Source organism: Haliotis rubra, unplaced genomic scaffold, assembly GCF_003918875.1.
Source record: "Haliotis rubra isolate DU_JTF1 unplaced genomic scaffold, ASM391887v1 Scf202, whole genome shotgun sequence".
Taxonomy (NCBI): domain Eukaryota; kingdom Metazoa; phylum Mollusca; class Gastropoda; order Lepetellida; family Haliotidae; genus Haliotis; species Haliotis rubra.
The window spans coordinates 211,136-234,284 of record NW_025766026.1 but is presented as its reverse complement, the minus strand read 5'-3'; the positions used below and the strand labels follow the sequence as shown (position 1 = coordinate 234,284).

Here is a 23,149-nt window from a genome sequence, read left to right as displayed (position 1 = left end):
TATGCACAATTATGCAATGAAAACTCATGCGGCTATTCAAAACGTGTCATTATGCTCTCTTCTATTTATTCCAGGCGTACTCTCCTGCAATTTTTGTACAATACGACATGCTAATGTTGGTGCCATGGGACCCCCTGATTCCATCTCTTTTAACAACACCAAAGTTTACTTTAACTCCTATGGCATAATTTTAACAAATGGAGGTTCTGGAACACAATCATTTTACCGTCTTCAAGTGTCACAAAATTTGAATAATGGTTTAGTGGTATCTGACGACTGGGTATCACGAAGTGGACTTTTCTTTGAGGAATGTACCTTTAATCAGAACGGTAAACATGCACTGGCGCTGTCAAGTTCGTGTGACGTTGAGTTAGTTCGATGCAACGTTCGATACAACCGGGATTCCGGAATAGCATCAAGTGATAACGGTATTAGGATGACCGTCACTGACAGTGATATAACAGGGAATTACAAGTTTGGCTTCCAACTGTCGCACTCGGAATATGCTGACATAGAATCGTCTCATGTTGACAACAACGGAGTAGGACTACAGCGAAGTAATGGTGGGGAAACCATAATCCGAAACTCAACATTTAGATTCAATTCAAAAGAAGCCATTCTCGCCGATCCTAGATTAAACGGAATTCTCAATATTTCTTCGTGCATCTTTGAACGCAACAAACATGGCCTGCGTATTAATGCCTGGGTGAATCGAGTGAATAGCCTTGTGACAATCACGGGCTGCGAATTTACAAAGAATACATACGCAGGTGTATATGTAAAATCTGATACATATAAGCATACCTTTAACATCTCTCTCACTTACAACACATTTGAAGGTGGTCCGTCCTATACAGAAGCCTATGCGATATACATTTCCCTTGATGATTTAAGCTCAAGCAGGTTCGCCTCTGTAGACATGAGAGGAAACAACATCACACATTTTGCAGATTCCAGCGGCATCAGAGTGTATCAAGGTAATGGAAATTCGAACTATGCAAACATACCTATCAACATCTCTGGAAATCATTTTGAAGATTCCTATAGTAGGTATGCATTGTATCTATATGCTGATGGAGTTGATGTTGCCAACAACGTCTTCAGAAACAGTTCACGTGTGGGTTCTTTGAAATTAACGGGATCAAACAGCAGAATATACAGAAATGTATTCGAAAATCCAAACTCGACATACGACCTGATTACGTACGAACTTTATAATGATCAGACTTCTGTTGATGCGAGCCGAAACTACTGGGGTATCACAGATCAACGGGGAATCCGTTCACGGATATATGACTTGTATCATAACATCAGCAGAGCTGAGATACAGATTGACCCATACTTCACATCCAAGTCCATGGACATGACTTCAAGTGGGACCACCATCTTCACTGATGATGAACCCTCTGACGTTGGAGGAGTGTTACAGGAAGATGTCCTTGTTCGCCCAGATCAGAGACTGATGGTGAAGAGAACTATTGTAGTGCCTGAAGGACAGACGCTTACCATCATGCCAAATGTCACTCTTACCTTCCATGGAGCCCAAGGGATCATTGTTAAAGGTAAATATACATGCCATGTTTACAATCAGTGGTAGCTGCCACATCAATGTGTTAGGTTGAATTCTGACGTTCAGAAAGAGTGAGTGAGTGAGTTTAGTTTTACGCCGCACTCGGCAATACTCAGCTATATGGCGGCGATATGTAAATAATCGAGTCTGGACCATACGATCCAGTGATCAACAGCATGAGCATCGATCTACGCATTTGGGATACGATGGCATGTGTCAACAAAGCCAGCAAGCCTGACCACCCGATTCCGTTAGTCGCCTCTTAGACAAGAATTGGTTACAGAAGATAATTTCTAACCGGGATCTTCACGGATCCTGACGTTCAGAACATGATATACATGTATATATGATGATAAGAAGTGCTTGTTTACATCATTTCATTGTACTTAAGGAATCTTATTTTTCAGGAACACTGAAAATTAATGGATCATCAACTTCACCTGCGTTTTTACAAAATGGCACCAACAACGGATGGGGAGGCTTGATTCTTACGAACAGCAGTAAGTAAATGTACATTGTTACCATCAACAGTCAGTCTTTCAGTGCTCTATTCTGATACCAGGCATAAGTAAACCCAACGATAAAAGACTTATCCTAGCTGTTTTGGGTTTAATTGACCCCGACCCTTTCCCTTTATTGTAGATCTGGAAGTTACCCATGGTGTCTTGAAAGCAGCAAGGACAATTGAAAACCTCCGCAAGGAAAAATGTTCCTCCAAGCTGGTGTTGTCTCTGCTCCATAGCTATGTTGAAGTAGATTCTCTTAAACTGGGATCTCACTGCTTCAATGTAACAATATCAGAATCTCAGCTGATAACCCCGAATAATGATATAAGCCTGTCTACGTGTTCAGGGACATCAACAAGCAATGACACTGGAAATATTATGTTAGAGAACTCTAATGTCACCTCCAGGGCAGTAACAATCACGACGAAAGGTGATGCTGCCCCACATGCGTTCACAGCAAGCGGGTCCGCTTTCAATACAGGCGGTGTTTTATGTGACTCAACCCACTCATTAACGACTGTAATGTTTCTGAACAATACACTTAATGTGTATGAGGGACGCGTATTCAAGGTAAAAGGTCAATATTTAGATGCTGAAATTGCAAATAATTCATTTTTGGCTTCGGCGGGAACTGCTGATATAGATCTTAGCGGTGATGCTGATAACAGGGTTATAATTAAGGAAAACAATTTTAATGTTGGAAATATGGAATTTAAATCAGAACAATCTCTCGATGAGAAAATAGATGCAACCATGAATACCTTCAATTCTTGTCTGCTTACACTGAAAACGCCGGATGTTATCATTACAAACAATGTGTTTGAAACCAATTTAGCCTACTTCATAAAATTCGCCAGCAATGATTTCAGGGATACCATTATCAACGCTAGTTACAACTATTGGGGGAAAGACACATTTTCAGATATAGAAGTAAAGATATATGACAAATCTAATGACGCAGTCCTACCTGAGATATCAATCATGCCATTTTTCAAAGATAGGGAAATGACAGAACTTGTGGAGACAACACCTTTTCTTGACTCAAACGGAACAATAGGCGGTACCGTTGGTGGGACCGTTACACTGACGAGAGCACAAAGTCCATACACTGTCACAAGTAACATAATTGTTGGCAAAGATGACACTCTGGCGATAGATGCTGGCGTGGAACTGCTGTTTAAAGACAGCGTTGGAATGCGAGTTGAAGGTGAGTAAGTGATTGAGTATGGTTTTAAGCCGCTTTAAGGCAATATTCCAGTAACATCACGACGAACATCAGAAATGGGCTTCATTCTTTGTACCAATGTGGAGAATCGAACCCGAGTCTTTAGCGTGATGAGCGGGGGCTTTAACAAATAGGTTACCCAACCGCCCTGCGACTTGACGGTAAGGGAGAGTCTTTGTAGTAAAACCATACTGTTCATATTTGATCATGTTGTTTATGTTAGAAAAATGTTTTCTATTCTTGGGATACTGGCATTCTGTTGTCATGAAATAACTTTCAACAAGTCATTGCTTGCAATAGATATGTTCACGTTCATTGCACATTCTGTGTTTAGGAAGCCTCTATGTTATGGGATCCAGAGATATGCCAGTACGATTCAACCCAGCCACTGTAGGTATACCATGGGAGGGAGTGAAAGTGACTGAACAACCACGTAAGTATACACAAACTCTTGTAACCAGTTCCTAAAAGTAATATTACTAGCATATAACATTGCTTTATCAGTGCGTGTTAGTACGGGCACCTGTATAACAGGAACCCCGTATTTTGGCCATGCTGTTTGGAACATCTACATACGTAGTCATGGACCACTGACTTGGACGATTTGTGCTACACCCATGAATTCGAAGAACGGGGTTCTTCAGTAACCCATGGTTGTCGTTAGAGGCGTCAGAGGGGGGTCAGGCTCGCTGACTTGGATTACACGTGCAATCGTATTCCACTTGTGTATATGCTAATACTATTGATCACTGATATGACAGGACAAGGTTATTTTCAGACCTCCGCCGCCTAGTTGGTATGCGGCTTTAAACAACAATCAAACAAACAAACAAACTAGGTGTGATACAATTTGGATTGCATGCGCGCCTCTCAACAAGAGATTTGTCTACATACATATAATTCATACCTTTGAAGGAATCGTGCGGTTTGCTGGCGGTAGTGATGAACGTGAAGGAAGAGTCGAGGTTCTGGTTGGAAGAGAATACAGCACTATCTGCGATGATGGCTTTGATATTCATGATGCTAAAGTGGTTTGCAGAATGGCCAGCTTTGAGTATGTAGTTTACTGTTTAAGTCCTTCTGTTCCTCTTCATAATTATTTCTAAAAACTCCCATTGATGCTTTGTAAAGTCCATTCTGTTTACATTTAAAGTTGACCCATGAAGATCCGGGTTCGAATTTATCTAAAGTAACCCATGCTTGTCGTAGGATGCGACTAACGGGATCGAGTGGTCAGGCTCGCTGACTTAGTTGACATATGCCATCGCATTCCAGTTGCGTAGATCAGTGTTTATGCTGTTGATCACAGGGTTGGCTGGTCCAGACTCGATTATTTACAGACCGCCGCCGCCATATAGCTGGAATATTGCTGAGCATGGCGTAAAACTAAACTCACTTACTCACACATTCAAAGTTGAATGTTTTCTTTATATGCAGTTACCATCAGTCTGTCGTCTCAGAGAACCTACACATTTTGTTTGTGCGTGTTTTAGCCCTGAAGGTGGAGTGACGTATTACGATCGTGCAAAGTTTGGATCTGGCTCTGGGACGATCGAATATACAAAGTTACACTGTGTGGGCAACGAATCACACGTAAACCAGTGTATCAACAAACGATCGTATTGTTCTCATTTCGAAGACATCAGCGTCAGATGCCATGGGAATTATCTCACAGGTAACTCAAGAATTTATAACCCCTTTTCCATTTCGTTATTCTGTAGGTTAAATTCTAAGATATTCATATTGAATTCTTTATTTTTCAGCGCCCACCCTTGACACTCAACTTGAATATCTAGAGATAAATGACACCCTTGATGGAATAGTTTTAAATGGCAATATTACTAAAATATCAAATGTAAAGTCCTCCTTCTCAAAAGCCAGTGGCTTTACTATCTCCAAGTATGGAACATCCTTGCCCGTTATGGATGGCTTAGAATCGTCGTCCAATGGTTTACATGGCATTAGAATTCATGGCATAGACAAACATTCAAGATCCACTGTGGTTGGTTGTGTGTTGTCCGGAAATGGAAAGTATGGGATATATTTATCAGGATTTGGCCTTGTAACGGTGGATAACTGCACTGTTGCAGATAATCTCATTGGGATCGGTTCCGAATCGTCTGTGTATTTAGACATTGCCGTAACAAACAGTGTCGTGAGAGCTAACACAAGATATGCCATGTATCTGTACCCTGGTTCAAACAGCAACCATGAGGTGCGACTCAGTGTCCGTAGAAGCAGTATGATAGCACATGACACACGATACAAGGAATACTCATTTTCGTCACAGTTTAGTTATAGAAGAGTTATTTATATGGGGGGATTTTCTATCACATCTGGGGAGATACAATTTGAAGAAAATGTATTTGAAGGAAATGTAGCGAGTGTATTTGTATTTGATTATTACCGCCAGAAAGGACATACCACATTGATCATTGCTAACAATACTTATGTTAATAACACAGGCCAGATATTCAGTATCAAGTTACAGAGTCAAAGTGGACATGATGTAAACATAACATCAAATACATTCTGTAATAACCACGCCCTTTCAAGCACTGCTCCTATGATAGCGATATATGATATACAATCGAGCTCAGTGATACACATTTCAGGAAACGTGTTCAGGAACAATACTGCCCCAAGTGTAATTCATATGCCGAAAGAGGATCGTACATTTTCAAACATTAAGATCAATAACAATTCCATGGTTTTGAACCAAGTTACGAATGTCCTTCTCATTGAAATATACGAAATAGAGATAAACAACAATTCCTTCTTCAATCCAAATGCATTATGTGAGCTGAAGGTGGCCGGTTTCAAGAGCAATCTGGAGAATGATGCAAGATGGAACTACTGGGGATTCACTGAACTGTCTCAAATCAAGGACAGAATATGTGGATTTGACGTCAATATGGAGCTTGGATTTGTATCGTATATTCCTTTTCTACTGTCCAATACAACAATGTCTGTGGCAAGTGTGAGGCCGACTGATTTCTTTGAGTTGGGAGCAGTTGGAGGAGTTGTGGAGGAGGAGATAACTCTGACTGGACGGTCCGAACCATACGTCATAGAGAGGTCAATAATGATCAGGTACGGCTTGGAATCTTGTGTATTGCACGACTTAAGATGAAAGGAATCGTGTGTCTTTTTCTGGTTGAGTTAAGATGGAATGAATCTTTTGACTGCTGCTTGTTTCGGTTGTTGATTTACGCCGCACTCAGTAATATTCCAGCCAAATGGCAGAGGTCTGTAAATAATCGAGTCTGGATCAGACAATCCAATGATCCACAGCATAAGCATCGATCTATGCAACTGACATACGATGATGACGTGTCTATCAAGTCAGCGAGCCTGACCACCCGATCCCGATTCTGCTGGGTTGCTGAAGGCCAGTTATATTTTGGTAGTTTTGGTATAAATTGTAGATTCTCTAATGAACTCGTTAAATAGCCTTATGGGGATGGTTTTCGGGTTCCAAATCCCTTCAGATTCATTCTGATAAAGACACACCGACTTGTCCTACTTATATATATCCTTCATCATTCTTACAGGAATGAAGGAAGACTTGCCATTCATGCTGGAGTTCAGCTTCTCTTCATGCAAAAAAGGGGTATTTATTCCTATGGTGAGTGTCCATCTCTATTCTTATTGAACTAATGATTCATACATTGAACCTTGAACCTTGCCTCTTGTTTGATTCTCCATGAATTCATTGTGAGTTTTAATTACAGAAATTATGCAAAGTATCAAATGTTGAGCAAAGTGACTTACTACTAGTACTGGGAAATGTGATGAAATGGGTACTTGTTGCTGTGGTATATTGTATCAGATGCTTTTCTAGACCTTCATATATAATGCATCTCGTTAATTCATCAGGTTTTCTTGAGACCATATCATCCAGCTCCGAGCCAGTTGTGCTGAAATATCATACAATGAAGCCCTGGCATGGAATTGTTTTCAATTACAAAGCAGGTAATGTTGTTATCATTCAGCTGTGATACATTGCACCTGCATGCAACTCAGCATCACATGTGTGTCATATACATTTGAATTCAATAAAACTAAACGCAAAAGGTGAACGTCTTTAAAAAAGAAATCAAATGTTCACAGGACAAAACCAAAGAGTTCGTGTTTTTAGTAGATTGTTTTCAGTTCCTTGAACAATAACATTTCTATGAATGTGCCCTAAACAGGATTTTGTTTTCTATTTCAGGGATCATTTTACGAAATGTCAATATAACTGGATCACATTATGGCTTGGTGACCTACACAGACAACATGACGATGTCAGACTGCAGAATCGCACACACAGAGAGATCTGGGATGACGATAGGGTATGGTGTAACAATGGTAAACCTGGGTCGATCTGCTATTGTTGAGAGTAAAAGATACGGTATTGTGATCCAATCAAATTCCTTATTGTTGCGTAATGGGATTGTACACAGCAATGCCCTGAGCGGAGTTTATCATAAAGGTAAAACAGGAAGTATTTCTCTGGAGGAAATGGAAATCCTCAACAATGATGAGTTTGGTGTTTATGTGAAACTTGACTCTTTCAACGGAAATCACCAAATTAAGATAAGAAACTGTTTTGTTCATGATCATAAGAACATGCCTGCAGTTCGTCTGATATCATCAAGATACTATGATGGCTTTTCAAACATAACAGTAAGCCACTGCACCTTCGAGAACAATGATGGATCTGCGCACATTTCAGCAGTTGGGAACGCTGGACGGGATGACAGAAAAAAGATTGTTATGAGGTCAAATACATTAAGAGGTCAGGGTACCGCTGTCATCGTCACCACCGGTATGAGTGAGGTCTTGGTTACTGACAACAGGGGAAATAATATCACGTCAGATTCAAAATGTTTATTTGATATAGACTTGCAGAAGGGATCATGGAGCAGTCAAACTTTAGCATTATCGGTCAGCTCCAATGTCATAACACAAGTATCTGGACGTTGTGCATTTTCTTTATCAGCGTTTCAAACGCCAGGTGGATCCTTCTTGTATAACCAGATTTCACAATCACATTTTACTGAAGGGACAGTTACTTTAAATTTAGAAAATTACACGTTATCTGAGAACATTTTGGACAATCCAAGTTCTGACTTTGAGCTGAAAGTTACTAAACTGGGCAGTGGCTATATCAATGCCTCACACAACTGGTGGGGCACAACCGACGAAAATGTGGTCCGAGACAAAATTGTGGAAAGATCTGATGACCCAAGACTCTTGAATGTAATACACCTACCAATATCGGTAAACCAGGCATTTGACTGTTCGCAAGTGAACAACTGCAGTGGCAAAGGAGAGTGCGTCAGACCAAATGGATGTAGCTGTATCAGCGGATGGAAGGGGGATGACTGTGATGAGTACGACTGTTCAGACCTCAGCGAATGTAATGGCGGAAGATGTGTCGGACCCAGCCTCTGCGAGTGCGTTGATGGGTGGATGGGCGAGTCGTGTGCTGTTGCTACCTGTTACAAGACCAATAACTGTTCAGGGAGAGGATTCTGTGGAGAGCCGGATAGATGTACTTGTCTTTCCCAGTACAGAGGAGAATCGTGCGAGGCCTGTGCTCCAAATACATGGGGAGGCAACTGTGCAGCCTGTCCTAAGTGTGTACATGGCTCATGCGACGCACAGACAGGTATGTTGAAGTAGTAAATGTTTTCTGTGTATCGATTATACAAGGCTTTTGAACGTTAAGGGTGAACCTACCCACTCAGCTGCCTGCCTACCTGCCTACCTGACCACCCACCTACCTACCTTCTTACCTCCCCATCCATCCAGCTACCCACCTACCCAATTACGTATAGGCATGCATGGATGGATCCATGCATCCATTCATCCACCCATCATCCATTCATCCATCCATAAATACATACATCCACACACGAACACAAACATACACACATGCATGCACGCACGCACACACACCTGCACGAACACACACACACATACATACATACATACATACTTACACCACACAGTTAAATAGAAACAACATAGAATACCGCCTTTGATTCAGACAATATTCACAACGCCATCATGTATCAACAGATTTCCAGCAATGCCTTTGTATGAACTGCAACACTCTTTTCGTTTCTTGAAGGAACCTGTATTTGCGAGAGTCCCAACTGGAGTGGCAACCTGTGTGATCAATGCAATGAAACATTCTATGGACCAGATTGCCTCCCTCTACCAACTGTCCTCAGCGTGTCTCCGGATGCAGGCCCTGACGTTGGGGGGACACCTGTCCATATAAGAGGACATAACTTCAAGTTCTCAAACACCAGTAATTACAAATGCAAGTTTGGATCAGTAACCGTTGCAGCTCAGAGGGTCAATGGACAGCATTTCACGTGTATCTCACCTACACTAAGCCAGAGAACAGTACATGTTGAGATAAGTTCAGACGGAGTGCACTTCACTAACAATAAGGTAAATGCATTTGATGATCTGACGAGACTGAAAGTTCTGTTAAAGCATTGTGACATATGTAGTTAATATTCACTTCATATATTATGCTGCAATAAATGTGTATTGTATCTGCATAAGAGCATTTTGCAAGAGTAAATCACTAGATTATGCTTTTGGGATGTAAGTTTTTAATCTTCACTGATGCTTTCTTGTCGACATTTTAGTTATGTTTCAAACGTTATTAAAATTGAAGTTCTAATGTCTCCGATTTAACTATGTTTTCTGTCAAAAATAGGTTTCTTACACCTTCGTTGTACAATGTCCCACAACGGCTTGTGGGGATACATACAGTCCACCTCATGGTCAATGTCTGTTTGGACAATGCACATGTACGCTCCCCTGGACAGGAGATTCTTGTTCAGTACAAGCCCTACCGCCAGTAGTGAGTGCCATAAATGATTCTCAGTTGACCGAGGGACAGAGCTACGAACAGAAGATGTCGCTTGTACAGGTATGATCTTAGTCTATCTCTATCAACCATATTATTTCCCTACAGCCTAGCCCTCCCTGCAGTGCCAAAGCCCTAAATGAAGCAAGTCTAGATTTCTCCTTTTCAATTTGAATGGGTTTATTTGTTACAATCAAACTTATACATTCAGAGACTAAGCGTTAGTCTAGTATGATCTCTGTAGACAAGTTTCTCTGACATGAAACAAACCTAGACGAAATCTTCCTCTGATTTATGTTTGTTGGTATTGTTTGTTATGAGTTGTTAAAGCGGTTTGTATTAGATAGATTTCGTGCAATACTATAGCATTTACAAGACAATGACATGCAATGTAATTATACATGTTGCCAGGGTACCCATGCAATTCGCTGGAGACTGATTTCATCTCCCCTGGGAATGACGATCGATCAGGACACTGGGAACATCACTTGGATCTCTGCCACTGGTAGATCTACTCCCTATGTCATCAAAGTTCGTGCGCAAAATATTGTTGGTCACCATGATGTCCAGTGGCTGTTGTCAGTTCCTCTGTCCTACAGTGCTGTAGTGGATAGTCTGACACCCTCGGGGACGTTGGCATATCCGACACAAATCCGTATATCTGGACATCTTGACGTGTCTGGAAGTAACTGGAATCTCACTTCAGCTGTGGTTACAATCCAGTGAGTATTGATGTTTTGGCAAGGATCAAGGGCATCGTATCTTTTTAAAAGTGCAAACGGAACGTTAAGTAGAGCATTCCAACTTTGACATGCGTATTAGTCATATATACTCATAGAAATTGATAAGGGAACACGTGGAAGCACAAGTGTTCCTTTGTCCGTTTCCAGGTTTCTTCACAAGGTATGTATTGCACTGTGAGTGAAATTCTGGAAATATATATTGGAACACTTGTACTCTCATGTGTTACCATATTCATTTCCATGAGTATATTTATCCAATTTAGTCAAACAGAACGTGTTTAACATAAGATCGATGCCATATTTGTTTTTGCTCTTGAGACTATAAACTTTGTACACGTATAATCAAATCTTTGTTTGGAACAGCTAACCACTTTTCTCAAGCTGTTTCACGTTATTTTAATCATTATTCACTATTTGAATATAGGATAAGAAACAAAAACATAGTACGTGACTTGGAAGCTCAGGCTGAAGACACAAGACCGTTTCTGTTTACCGCCATCTATTACCCACGGCCAGATGACAGTGGCGAATTTAGTGTGGTGTGTATATACGATCATTCATAACGTACGGTGAATTACTGGTAAATATATTGTATTATTATTCAAACAAAACATAACAATATTGCTTGTTTAATCGGTATTCTAGAAGTTTGTGTGTCAATAATGAAACATACGACTATATAGATGATAACATCTTGTTTATTGCATAGAGCGGCGTTTTAGCTTGATATCCATGTAAGAATATATTGCAAAACGTCGCGCTATGCAATAAATAGGAAATTGTTATCCATAAAGCCGTATGCTTCATATAACAGTATTGGATCTGAAAACTTTGAAAATTTTGAAGGTGTTTCAATTTTGAGTTGCTTTTGCATTTTTAACATTTGTTTATGATAGTTTGTATGTATCCTTTCCATCTATGTATAAATATCTTGGGATAAATATCTATATAGGAGGATGAAATGTATTGTCATAATGTGAAGTGCAACATATATGTTTAAAGAGCGCAAGTCATCCGGCTGATACTGAGTTTCTGGAGCAAAAGAACTGGCGTGTCCAGAGCATGATCTGTGACCCAAAGTTTGTGTCGCTCACAGCCTACCTCGATACGCCAACAGTCACTTTTCCTGTCGTTGCAAATGTTACAAATAATGGACTGGACTCACTGGAGAACATTTCTGCGACGGTATGTTGACCTTTGTAGATTACACAAGAAAAAATATGGTGATTTTCAAAAATTTCCAATTTGGAAATATCATCTTTCCAAAATTGGAAATGTCTTGGAAACATCATCTTTCCAAGACATTTCCAAGCTTGGAAAAGTGGACTTTTTTCCAGTGTTATTGTGGTCAATGGTAATGAATGTGAACCCCAGATACCATATCGTTGACTTCCAGGGCTGAAGAATGTTACATTAACAATACGTAGTGGGCCGGGGTATCCGTCGGTACTAATGTGTGTGATTAGCAGAATTAGGAGTTTCTTCACGGAACACAAGAATCCAAGAATTCAGCATCCTGACATATGTATTTTATGCACGTCGTGGTTACTCTTCGGTGGGGTAGCCTAGTGGTTAAGGTGTTCGCTCGTCACGCCGAAGAACCAGATTCGATTTCCCACTGGGGTACAATGTGTGAAGTCCATTTGTTGTATCCCCCGCTGTGATATTGCTGGAATAGTGCTAAAAGCGGCGTAAAACTGAACTCACTCACTCTTCTCTCTACTGTTTCGATCAAGATTGATTTGTTTGTTGTCTCAGCGATATTCCAGCTATTAAGAGACCAAACTCTTGAAATAAACAATTGAATATTTCAGGTTCAGAGTTATTCCTACACTGTTGATTCTGCATGGGTCCAATTCGGCGAACAACGCACAAACATCACAAGGCTTCCTCCAATGGCAACTGTGACACTTCACCTCATCATTGAGCAGAAGCTGCCTTTGCAAACAGAGTTGTATGTGGTATTACGTAGTGAGCGGGGAACGAGAACAGTATTACGAGTGAGACTAAATCTAAAGATAAGGAGACCTCTTCTCAAGTTATCACCATCCACAATCAAGACAGCTGCAGCAAGAGGAAAACAAACAATTTTCAACATCAATATCACGAACACTGGTGAGGCACCAGCTGAAGACATCAATGTCCAAATTCCCGATGGATTGCCTGTGAAAGTGGCAGCTATATCCAAGCTCCATTCTTCTTCATCTGGAAAGTTGGACCTGGAACCGGGAGAAACAGCAACAGTTGTTTTCGTCTATACTGTGCTCGCGGACAGACAGCTTGGTGAAACGTCTGGGAACTTGGTGATCGGCTCTCAGGATGCCTCGTCTTCGCTTGCTTTTACATTCTATATAACTTCTGATGACCGCCACGGCATCCAGGTCCTTGTGGAGGACGAGTACACATACTTTGCAGCTGATAAACCACTGTTAGCTGAGGCAGAGGTGACACTGAGACAACCACGGAGAATGTTCAGCAAGACGGCCATTACAAATGAATCAGGTATTTTGGACGGAAGAAGCAGTTTGTATCTCACTGCACATATTTGTAAAAGTCTGACACTGAATGGTTGAAAATAGAGCCAGATGAGCGAAACTAATTCAAATTCAAAATTTAATATTTGTGAAAGATTACAACTTGGTCTTAACACTATGTATTGCCCCTAGTTGGACAAATATAAATACCGATAAGGAGGAGACAATGATGTTGTTCTAATTCTTCATTGCTGACCATATCACACAATTCTCCTTCAATTGAAGAAGTCGACCTGAGTTTTCCTGATGCTTCCGTGAGAGACCATGTTTAAGGTCCCAACCTCGCTACCCCATGTGTGAGGATGATTGGCGTATGTACGCTAAAACCAATTTGTACGATGATACATCTAAAAGTGAGAGTTATTTGCAATTTAACTCTTTATCCACAGGCACTGTAAATTTTGACGGGATCTATGCAGACCGGTATACCCTGCAGGTTGAAGCAGCCAACCACACATCCAAGTCTGTCATCATCGTTGTGGATGGCAGCAAATCTACGTACAGGATCTTTCTCCAGCGCACCGCAGTAACATACACGTGGTCTGTCACAAAGACAACATTCGAGGACAAGTACACAATCACGCTGGAATCAACGTTTGAAACAAGGGTACATGCATGTCCATCTTCAATCAGCAGCACTTCTTGACTGGCACCAACATTTTGCTTCATGATCAAAGCTTCTATATATGTCACCCGTGAAGATCCGGGTTAGAATTGATCTTCAGTAACCCATCCCTGTTGTAAGAGGCGACTAACGGGATCGTCTAGTCAGGCTCGCTGACTTGGTTGACACATGTCATCGTATCCCACTGGCATAGATCGATGCTCATGCTGCTGATCACTGGATTGTCTGGTCCAGACTCGATTATTTACAGACCGCTGCCATATAGCTGTAATATTGCTGAGTGTGGCGTAAAACTAAACTAACTCACCAATTCGCTATGTGTTTTTATAGGCTTACAATGTACAAGTTTAGCTGGTGTCTGTTTCAGGTTCCTATGCCTGTTGTCACTATAGAACCTGCTAAAGTCAACTTTATTCCGTACGAAGAAGGACGGTTAACAAGAATGGTGTTTACTCTGACCAACCATGGCTTTATCCGTGCAAATAATGTCAGGTTTTCATTACCGAACCATCCAACTTTACAGTTCGTGCAGGTAAATACTATATCAATGTACGCGTCAGCTTAATTTGAGAGGACAGATCGATTTGGTATACGTCTGACATTTACCACTTTTATAAAGCCAGATCAGTGCAGGCAAAGAATCATAATCATGGCCAATACTAGATTTGAATCAACGAGCCTATCGTCCTCGCAGTTCAAAGGGACTTAACTCTGCACTGCAAATTGTTTGGACGTATTCGTCATGTGTGACACTATTAAAACATAATTCTCCACTAAATATTTTTTATGGTTTTTTATCAACTGTTGTAGAACAATATTTCCTTTATTGCAACAATAAAATATTACGGTAAACAAGCTTGGAAAGAATTACTTGACCATGGAAGTGTGAAGACCCATTACTTCACTCACGAGACTTCCCCACCGCCCCTAATACATCTTGAAAATGAATATTTAAGATTTTGTTTCATTTTGTGTTCTGGTCATGTTCGCTGACATCTTCGACATAGAATGAATGCTGACAAACTATGTATGTATTCAGATGGTCGACCCTATAGGAAATTTGGATGCAAACACCAGCATAATTGTCCAAATCGACGTGCTGCCAAAGAAGATAAGCAAGCGTTCCTCATCATCCGTGTGCGGTTTTATCGTGCTGTATGACTACATCTGTGGTTCGGTTAGAACAAACAGCGCCTCTGTGAGATTAACACGGCAGTATCCTGGCCAGCCTCCTGTACCGTGTGGTGGGGGGAAGAGTCGGCTTCCGCGGAGGATCAGTATATGGAGGTAATGGTAAAATCTGTGAGTTTGGATGGACGCCTGTTTGAATAGTGTCTCAGACAACCGCGATGTGATGGGCGTGTGGACAAAGCCTGAAGTAATACATGGCCACCCTCCTTAAACCCTTGACCAAGGGGCTGATGCTGACAACTCTTCAGACATAAACCGAAAGTGAATAAGTTTCTGATGCTTTTGTTAGTTTGTTTAACGCCGCAATCCAGTGATCAACACCATGAGAATTGATCTATGCAATTGGCAAACGATGACATGTGTCAACCAAGTCTGATCACCCAACCCTTTTAGTCGCCTTTTACGACAGGTATGGGTTGCTGAAGATCAATTCCCATCCGGTTCTTCAGGGATCTATTTTCTGGTACGTGTTGTTTTGGTATACGGTCGTTATTCATCTATTGGTATGGGTTTTTCCTTGACATGTTCGTACAACACGAATATTCATATATATTTTGGGATTTCTTGCAGGAGGTAGTTTCGCAGCGCGGGGGTATGTCGGTACCAATATACCTTGTGACTGTGTGAAGGGGCTCATTGACAACTGTTACATACCACTACTTCGACTCCCTTTTGAGCTGATACCAGGAGTTGGGTGCTTACTTGATATTTACGACATCTCTAAAATCGACAAGTCATCATCGGCAGTGTCTGTGGCAACAACAGCAGCAAGCTATGCCTTGGATTGTGGATTTGGGCTGTCCTGCCCCGTCTGTCCCTTTCTCTTCAAATATCTGAAGTGAGTATGCATTAACCTGTAATGATTCCTGGTTAAAATAGACCCTTAACTACAGGACCCTGTTCTGCTATAGCTGTCGTATTGCTTGGAATGACGTACAACGACTCACAGAAATAAGGGTTGGCTGCAAGTCAGTGTATATTGATTGACAAGACTGAAAATGAAATGAACTTCTGGTACTTAGTTCATGACCTTAATTCATTGATTGTTGTTAAATACATCAGCCAATCCGTGATGATCCGGGATATCAGTAACACATGCTTGTCGTAAGAGGCGACAAATGAATCGGGTTCAGGTTCGCCGACTTGGTTGACACACGTCATCGTATCCCAATTGCGTAGATTAATGTTCATGCTGTTGTTCACTGGTTTGTCTGGTCCAGACTCAATTATTTACAGACGCCCACTATAAACAACAAAATAACCAAATCAAAACATCAGCCACTACTTTGCCCATACCAGACTCAACTATTTACACACAGCCTTGATGTAGCTGGAATATTGTTTGCTGAGCCGTAAAACAACAGTCCCTTCATTCACTCACCAACGTGAAACTATTTTACTCGTGTTTTCATTCCAGCTGTCTTGACGGACTCTCCCGAACTTGTAAAGGTAGTGGACGAAAGCGGCGGGAGGTCAACTCCGAACTTGTGCTTGCAATGGAGGAGTCCAGAAACTATCTCAAGAACTTCGTTGATGTTTCTGTAGAAATATTTGGTAATCTCAGTGTGTAAGTTATCTCACGAATTTTGATGTCTCTGTTAGAACAAGTGATATCAGCATGCAAGTTATTGAAATAGCTTATCGATATCTTTATGGTAACTGTGAAGATCTGGATGGGAATTGGTCTTCAGCAACCCATGTTTGTCGTAAGAGGTGATTAACGGGATCGGATGGTCAGGTTCGCTGAAGTTCTTGCTTGGTTGACACACGTCATAATATCCAAGTTGCGTAGTTCGATGCTCTTGATCTTTATCACTGGATTGTCTAGTCCAGAATCAATTATTTACAGACCACTACCATTTAGCTGGAATATTGCTGAGTGCGGCGTTAAGCCACAAACAAAACAAGTGAAATCTTTATGGAGTCACAATGCTTTCTTATATTGATGTTGTTGGTGGTATAACGTCATTTATTGTATAAATGTGATGGTCTGTTTCAGTGTTGACATTAAGGGCGAGTGGAAACAGGCCTTCTTTAAAGGAGTGTCAGAAAACAGCCCGTCCCAATACCTCCTGGATAACAGTGAAGCTGACACCATACTACAACTCGTGGTTGTAGACCACCAAGCTGTTATAAATACATTTCTACAACGATGGAACAACACATTTTCAGCGTGGAAAGACGGAAGTTCAGATGTTTCAGAATCAAATGTCATGTCACTGCAAAATGTGAGGACCCTTGGAGACACCTTCATGGACAATACAAAGACTGTTAAAGACGTATGTATAAACTGTGAAATAGCTATTTTTTCTTTTTTCGGAAGAATCTAAAGTACAGCAGTACCTACAATGTTATAACTTTCCTTGACATTTCACAAATCAATTTTCCTTTACGGACAAGTATAATATGTGGTAATTAAAGTATATGCATGATATAATGTCTTTCAGTGGCGTTTAGAAGTTGTACATTGATGTCCAAGATATTTTTATGGATTAAACTTTTTTTTATAGTCCTAACTGACAGTTCACCTGATGAAGGGACCTGGAATGGTCTCGAAACGTCGTGAGAGAAATTAAAAAGAAGTTTAATCCATAAAAATATCTTGGACATATGCATGATATAGTTATACTTCACCACTTGGTAAACTTACATGTGCCAATTCTACCTCTAACGTATTGGTTGAAAGATCACCATTTGCCCTTTTCACTGAAATCAGTTGTTTCTCCTTCGACTGCAGTCCCTTTTTGGGGTGTAGATGTCCGATGTAGAAACAACCGGGTATATGAAACGTCCAAAAAATAAAGTGGCCCAACGTTTATTGATGACAGTTGGCCAAGTTCTTTTTCGGTATACAGAAATCAGTTATTCTTGTCTCAAAGCTTCTCTCACTCGCAATGACAAATTAGAAGCCTTCATGCTTGATTTGATGATCACAAAGCACCAATAATGAGGACTCATTGGGGAGTAACGGAATACCTTTTGAATGTTTTAGTATTGTTAAATTCAAAATAACAGCAGAGATTGTATTTGGTTGCATTGCATTGGTGAATGTCGACATTACCCAGATGGGTATAGCTTTAATGTAGAACAAACGTTATGGATAACAACTTATTTAATTTCGTCAGTGCATCGTTTAGATACACATTCTTGTACCGTTGCCAAAGCTGGAATGGAACATGACAACCGTACAAGAATGTGTATCGAAACGTCACACCCTCAAAATAAAAGAAGTTGTTATCCATAAAGTTCGTTCTATATTGTACTTCCAAATTCTAAAATGCCACTCAAAGAAGATATAACTGTAATGGTTTATCAACCTGATGCAGTTGAACCATTGCTGAACAAAGAGTAAATATCTACCCCTTACTGTGAAGTAACTCAGTGACATGTTTGTACTTTTTCTGCTATTGTTTCAGAAAGGATTTTCAAGTGTTTTCCAATATTTTGGTTACGTAATGGAAGAATATAAGAAAAGTGTCCAAGAGGTGAGTAATTACTACTTGATATAGTTTAGATCGAAACACCTTCGTCATGGAAAATATAGAGAAAGATGAAACTGCAACATGCTTGTTAAAACATCTAAATTCCGAGGAAGCCACAACAATACAATAAGGTCTCAATGACTTTCGTATCCAGAAGATTCATAATCCCAGGATCACTCCACACCCGACAGGTTTTTGTATCCTCTGGCTCCCTCCTTATCGGAGTTGTGTATGCAGAATTAAATTACGTTTAACAATTTTAAACGTAATCATTAATCAGGTTCAATGTTGAGCCATTTTGCAACGAGAATTGTAGGAATATATGATTATGTTGTTTTTGTATAGAATGCGTGGTCTTTTCACTTATAGATTCATGTTATACATCTATTAGAAAAGTAAAATTTAATTTAATCATGATAATACATATATTCAGTTGACAACAACGGTCATATTGCGTCATGACATGATTCACTCAAACAGTTCAAACACGAGTGTATCCCATAGGGATTCGTAAAACTCGTCATGCACCACAGGGACGCTGAACTTCTTGTGTGCCAGCTGTTGTTGCCAGAGTCAAGGCTTGTTGGAACTTAAAACGTGTTCTTTTTAAGTTGAAAACTCGGTTCCTGAAGGGACAGGTAACCATTACATCATGGCGTATATACTGACTAGCAGAAAGAAATAGCTGCTAATGCTGTTTTTGACAAAACTGCATCTGTTGTGCTGTTAGAAATGAGACCCGTCTGAATGTTTAGAGGGGCAAGCTATTATTGAAATTCTTGATGTTCAAACACTGTTCTTCATTATGATTGGGGATTGTCCTAAAGAAAACCTGACTAGGTCCATCCATCCATCCATCCATGGATTTCACAACTTCGGATTTCTACCCTAGGACAAACGCGCCTTGCAGACTTCCACGTCAATGTATTAAGAGCTAAGCGTTTGTTTGTGACGTTGTTGCCCTCAAAGCATCAGCTTGGGAAAATGTCTGATGAATGTACTTCTTACCCAGTTAAATTATGTTCCTGGGTCATTAGATATTAGGTTGTATGCGGGCCATGTTGTTTGGTTCCACAAGTCATTGAATCTTTAACCTCAGAAATTTCTATTGAGCGTCCGACCAAAAAACCCGTCTCGTTTGTTTTTAAAACACGTGTTTATTGTTAATTAGCAGTCGTATTTTTCGTTTTTAAGGCAAAACCAGAAGAAGGAATCTGTGCCAAAGTAAGAATTCGGATTACCCAGGACCTTGTGTTGACCAGAGATGCTTTTCAAGCAAGATTAGAGATAGAAAATGGTGAAGAGGGGTCGCTGGAAAAAATTGATGTGGACATTATCATAACCAGAACTGGCGGAAATGGATCTCTGGAAAATGACCTCTTCTCTATTGGTAAGAATTTGAGACAAATCAGTACAGAAAATGTCAGTTTCTGATACAACATGGTTTAGGTAAGGTTCATGCATAGCATCTTAAAGACGAAAGGAGGAATCAATACTCTTCAATTTGTTGTCAAGTGCAGAGCCTTTGTAAAAAACTGCAGTTTCTAAATACTGACTGATCATGATTCGTTTAACATAATCACTGTGTGATTTCGCTTGTTTTCTTTTCAAACCAAAAGGTCAACCAGTGTTAGAGGGGATCAGTGACGTGTCTGGAACTGGAACTTTAGCCACCGGGGTCAAGGGTTCAGCTGACTGGTTGATTGTAGCTTACAAAGGTGCAGCTGTGGATGAAGATGTCAACTATGATGTTGGAGGCACTTTATCATATTTTGTGGGTGAAAAGGAATTCAACGTCCCCCTTTTACCAGACACAATAACTGTGAAGCCGAATCCAAGTCTAACGCTTGGCCTACTTCCATGAAAAATATGTTCAAGGCGATGATCCTATGACACCCCAAGTGGAACCGGTTGTTCCGTTCCCCCTTGCAGTAATGGTAACTAATAAGGGTAATGGGATCGCACGCCATGTGAAGATATCCTCTGGGCAGCCGGAGATCATAGAAAATGAAAAAGGATTGCTTGTGTCTTTTAAAATCACCAGTGCTCAGCTGGGGATGGAATCCATCCAACCATCACTAACTGTTAACTTTGGTGATATCATCAGTCGCGAGACCAAAACAGCTCGATGGTGGATGACGTCATCACTTAAGGGCAGGTTTTATAACTATTCGGCCACATTTGAAAATATAAACCCACTGGGTGATCCCCAGCTGTCTGTGTTCGAATCCATATCCTACCATGACATGATCCATCAGGTTAGAATTGATACCGTAGGTGAAGATAACATGGATGATTTTCTTGTCAATGACCTTGTTGATAAGGACAATCTCCCTGACAGACTCTATGACAGCTCCAATGGGTTTTATTCATATCCTGTAGGTTCTGTATCAGAAATTGGATTTTCGAAAACAAAGGAGGAATTCCGAGGAAGAAAGAAGTACATATATGTTGAGGTTCGGGTTCCACAAGTTAATGAGTCTTGGGTATATGCGCGGGCCATCAATAACATAACGCGAGATGTATCATCAGAATCTCTGCTCAAAGTGACAAAACATGATGGAAAGAATATACTTATTCCTCAGAATTCCTGGCTGACTTCTCATTATGAGAACAAATTTTACTTCCATCTGTTTGACAACAATGACCACCTATCTAACGTATCTGTTTATAATGCTGTTTTTGGCCCGAAAAATATGTATCCACCAGTATTTCAAAATATTCCACGCACTTTAGAAATATCTCCACTGGGGCCTTACAGTGTCATCTTGACTGCAACAGCAACAGATCTGGACATGAATAATGTCTCATACAGAATTGAAAATGGAAGTATATTTTCTGTTGATGAACGGTCTGGGATTATACGAAATATACTGCCTCTAGTAGACGGGGAGACCTACAACATCACACTGCTGGCATTTGACAATGGTATTCCTTCAAACTCAGCAAGTACAAACATAACCATAACGGTATCTGCCCTGGTATCCACAGAGAGCACAACATCTACAACCGTGACTAAGGATGTAACATCGAAAATAGCATCTACCATGTCAGCGACTCCTGTTTCTAATGACACAAGTGGCCTTACCTCTGCTTTACCCACACCGGTCACTGGTAACGAAACATCATCACTATCAACACCAAGAGCAGTCACTACTGACTCAAACATTGCTTCCACCACAGGCTCACCTGTACCAGCGTGTGGTGTGATACCTGTCGCTATGATCTTGTTACTTGCAACCTCGCTACTGGCTTCATGTTGTGTTGTTAACTAATTTTTTCAACTTGATGTATTCATTCCATTGACATTTTGTTTTACAACTGTTACAGGCAAATGAAAACATGTATTTGTAAAGTAAAAAGTATTTGTGTATAACAAATGACAAAATGCATATATACTGACATTCTCAAGATTTTGTTTGACGTCTTCTCCGTTTATTCCTATCTTCTATGCGAGGGTAACTAGCTTGACAAATGCTCCTATTCTAAATTGACGTGGAACGTATATGGTCATTATCTGATAATTTTGTACATACGTTTACATTTTCATGACAAGCAATTACACATAATATGTCACATTCAGTGATTTTGATATAATCTATCATTCATTTGAGTAAATTTGTTCTTCTGAGGGGCGGCGGGGTAGCCTTGTAGTTAAAGCGTTCGCTCGTCACGCCGAAGACCTGGGTTCGATTCCCCATATGGGTACAATGTGTGAAGCCCATTTTCTGGTGTCCCCCGCCGTGCTATTGCTGGAATATTGCTAAAAGCGGCGTAAAACTAAATTCACTAACTGGTCTTCTGACTTTATATTTCTCAGAAAAGAACAGGGTACATACGTCATTATACGTTCTCACAGTTGTGCACATTTCCGTATACTAGTATAACATTACTGGTTAATGTGTTGTTTTTTAAGGATGTGTTCAAATGTTTGATAGTTTGGAGTTTTTCTAAAGTGTGATCATGTAAATAATACTGTGATAGTGTACTTGGTGACCTTTATGCATATATCAACTTGTTTTATGTTTGTTTGGGATAGTTGTATTCTGGTTTGAGTTGCAAACGTGTTTGTTATACTTTAATGTATGAACGTAAATGTCATATAAGATACGTTGTTTCATAAATGCCCCAAAGGGTCTATGTTCGGCCTTATTTAATAAACCAGAACAGTAATATTTAATACAGTAACACGTTTTATAATTGGTTTATGTACTTTGCACGTCTTATCCGGTAAAGTTACATTGTGGATGTATAAATTGATTGCATATACTTGTATATATTTCTACGATCCGGTGAATTTATATAATAACAATAATGTTATTTCATGATTTATTTTGTCATTTCTGATCATATAAAAACGTATGAATAAATTACCAGCTTGCATAACCAAATA

The 23,149-nt window shown here is 40.2% G+C and overlaps 2 protein-coding genes across 2 annotated transcripts in view; both read left to right on the top strand.

The window, feature by feature from the left end:
- LOC124275747 overlaps positions 1 to 15,971 on the top strand; it is a 24,067-nt gene extending 8,096 nt beyond the window's left edge. Inside the window, exons 7-26 of the mRNA XM_046711402.1 lie at positions 75 to 1,562; positions 1,978 to 2,070; positions 2,213 to 3,283; positions 3,636 to 3,734; positions 4,217 to 4,355; positions 4,795 to 4,976; positions 5,065 to 6,394; positions 6,856 to 6,929; positions 7,181 to 7,276; positions 7,518 to 8,960; positions 9,426 to 9,754; positions 10,029 to 10,244; positions 10,593 to 10,903; positions 11,349 to 11,463; positions 11,927 to 12,109; positions 12,739 to 13,426; positions 13,848 to 14,065; positions 14,451 to 14,615; positions 15,123 to 15,370; positions 15,845 to 15,971. Of these exons, the coding sequence (XP_046567358.1) occupies positions 75 to 1,562; positions 1,978 to 2,070; positions 2,213 to 3,283; positions 3,636 to 3,734; positions 4,217 to 4,355; positions 4,795 to 4,976; positions 5,065 to 6,394; positions 6,856 to 6,929; positions 7,181 to 7,276; positions 7,518 to 8,960; positions 9,426 to 9,754; positions 10,029 to 10,244; positions 10,593 to 10,903; positions 11,349 to 11,463; positions 11,927 to 12,109; positions 12,739 to 13,426; positions 13,848 to 14,065; positions 14,451 to 14,615; positions 15,123 to 15,370; positions 15,845 to 15,851 (8,495 nt within the window). The 3' untranslated portion in view covers positions 15,852 to 15,971. The remainder of the gene's footprint in view (positions 1 to 74; positions 1,563 to 1,977; positions 2,071 to 2,212; positions 3,284 to 3,635; positions 3,735 to 4,216; positions 4,356 to 4,794; positions 4,977 to 5,064; positions 6,395 to 6,855; positions 6,930 to 7,180; positions 7,277 to 7,517; positions 8,961 to 9,425; positions 9,755 to 10,028; positions 10,245 to 10,592; positions 10,904 to 11,348; positions 11,464 to 11,926; positions 12,110 to 12,738; positions 13,427 to 13,847; positions 14,066 to 14,450; positions 14,616 to 15,122; positions 15,371 to 15,844) is intronic.
- On the top strand, positions 15,851 to 23,149 carry LOC124275748. The gene is made up of 6 exons (XM_046711403.1): positions 15,851 to 16,112; positions 16,692 to 16,841; positions 17,274 to 17,553; positions 18,691 to 18,759; positions 19,951 to 20,146; positions 20,376 to 23,149. Exons 2-6 carry the CDS (start codon positions 16,771 to 16,773, stop codon positions 20,618 to 20,620), a joined length of 861 nt encoding a protein of 286 aa, XP_046567359.1. The 5' UTR covers positions 15,851 to 16,112; positions 16,692 to 16,770; the 3' UTR covers positions 20,621 to 23,149.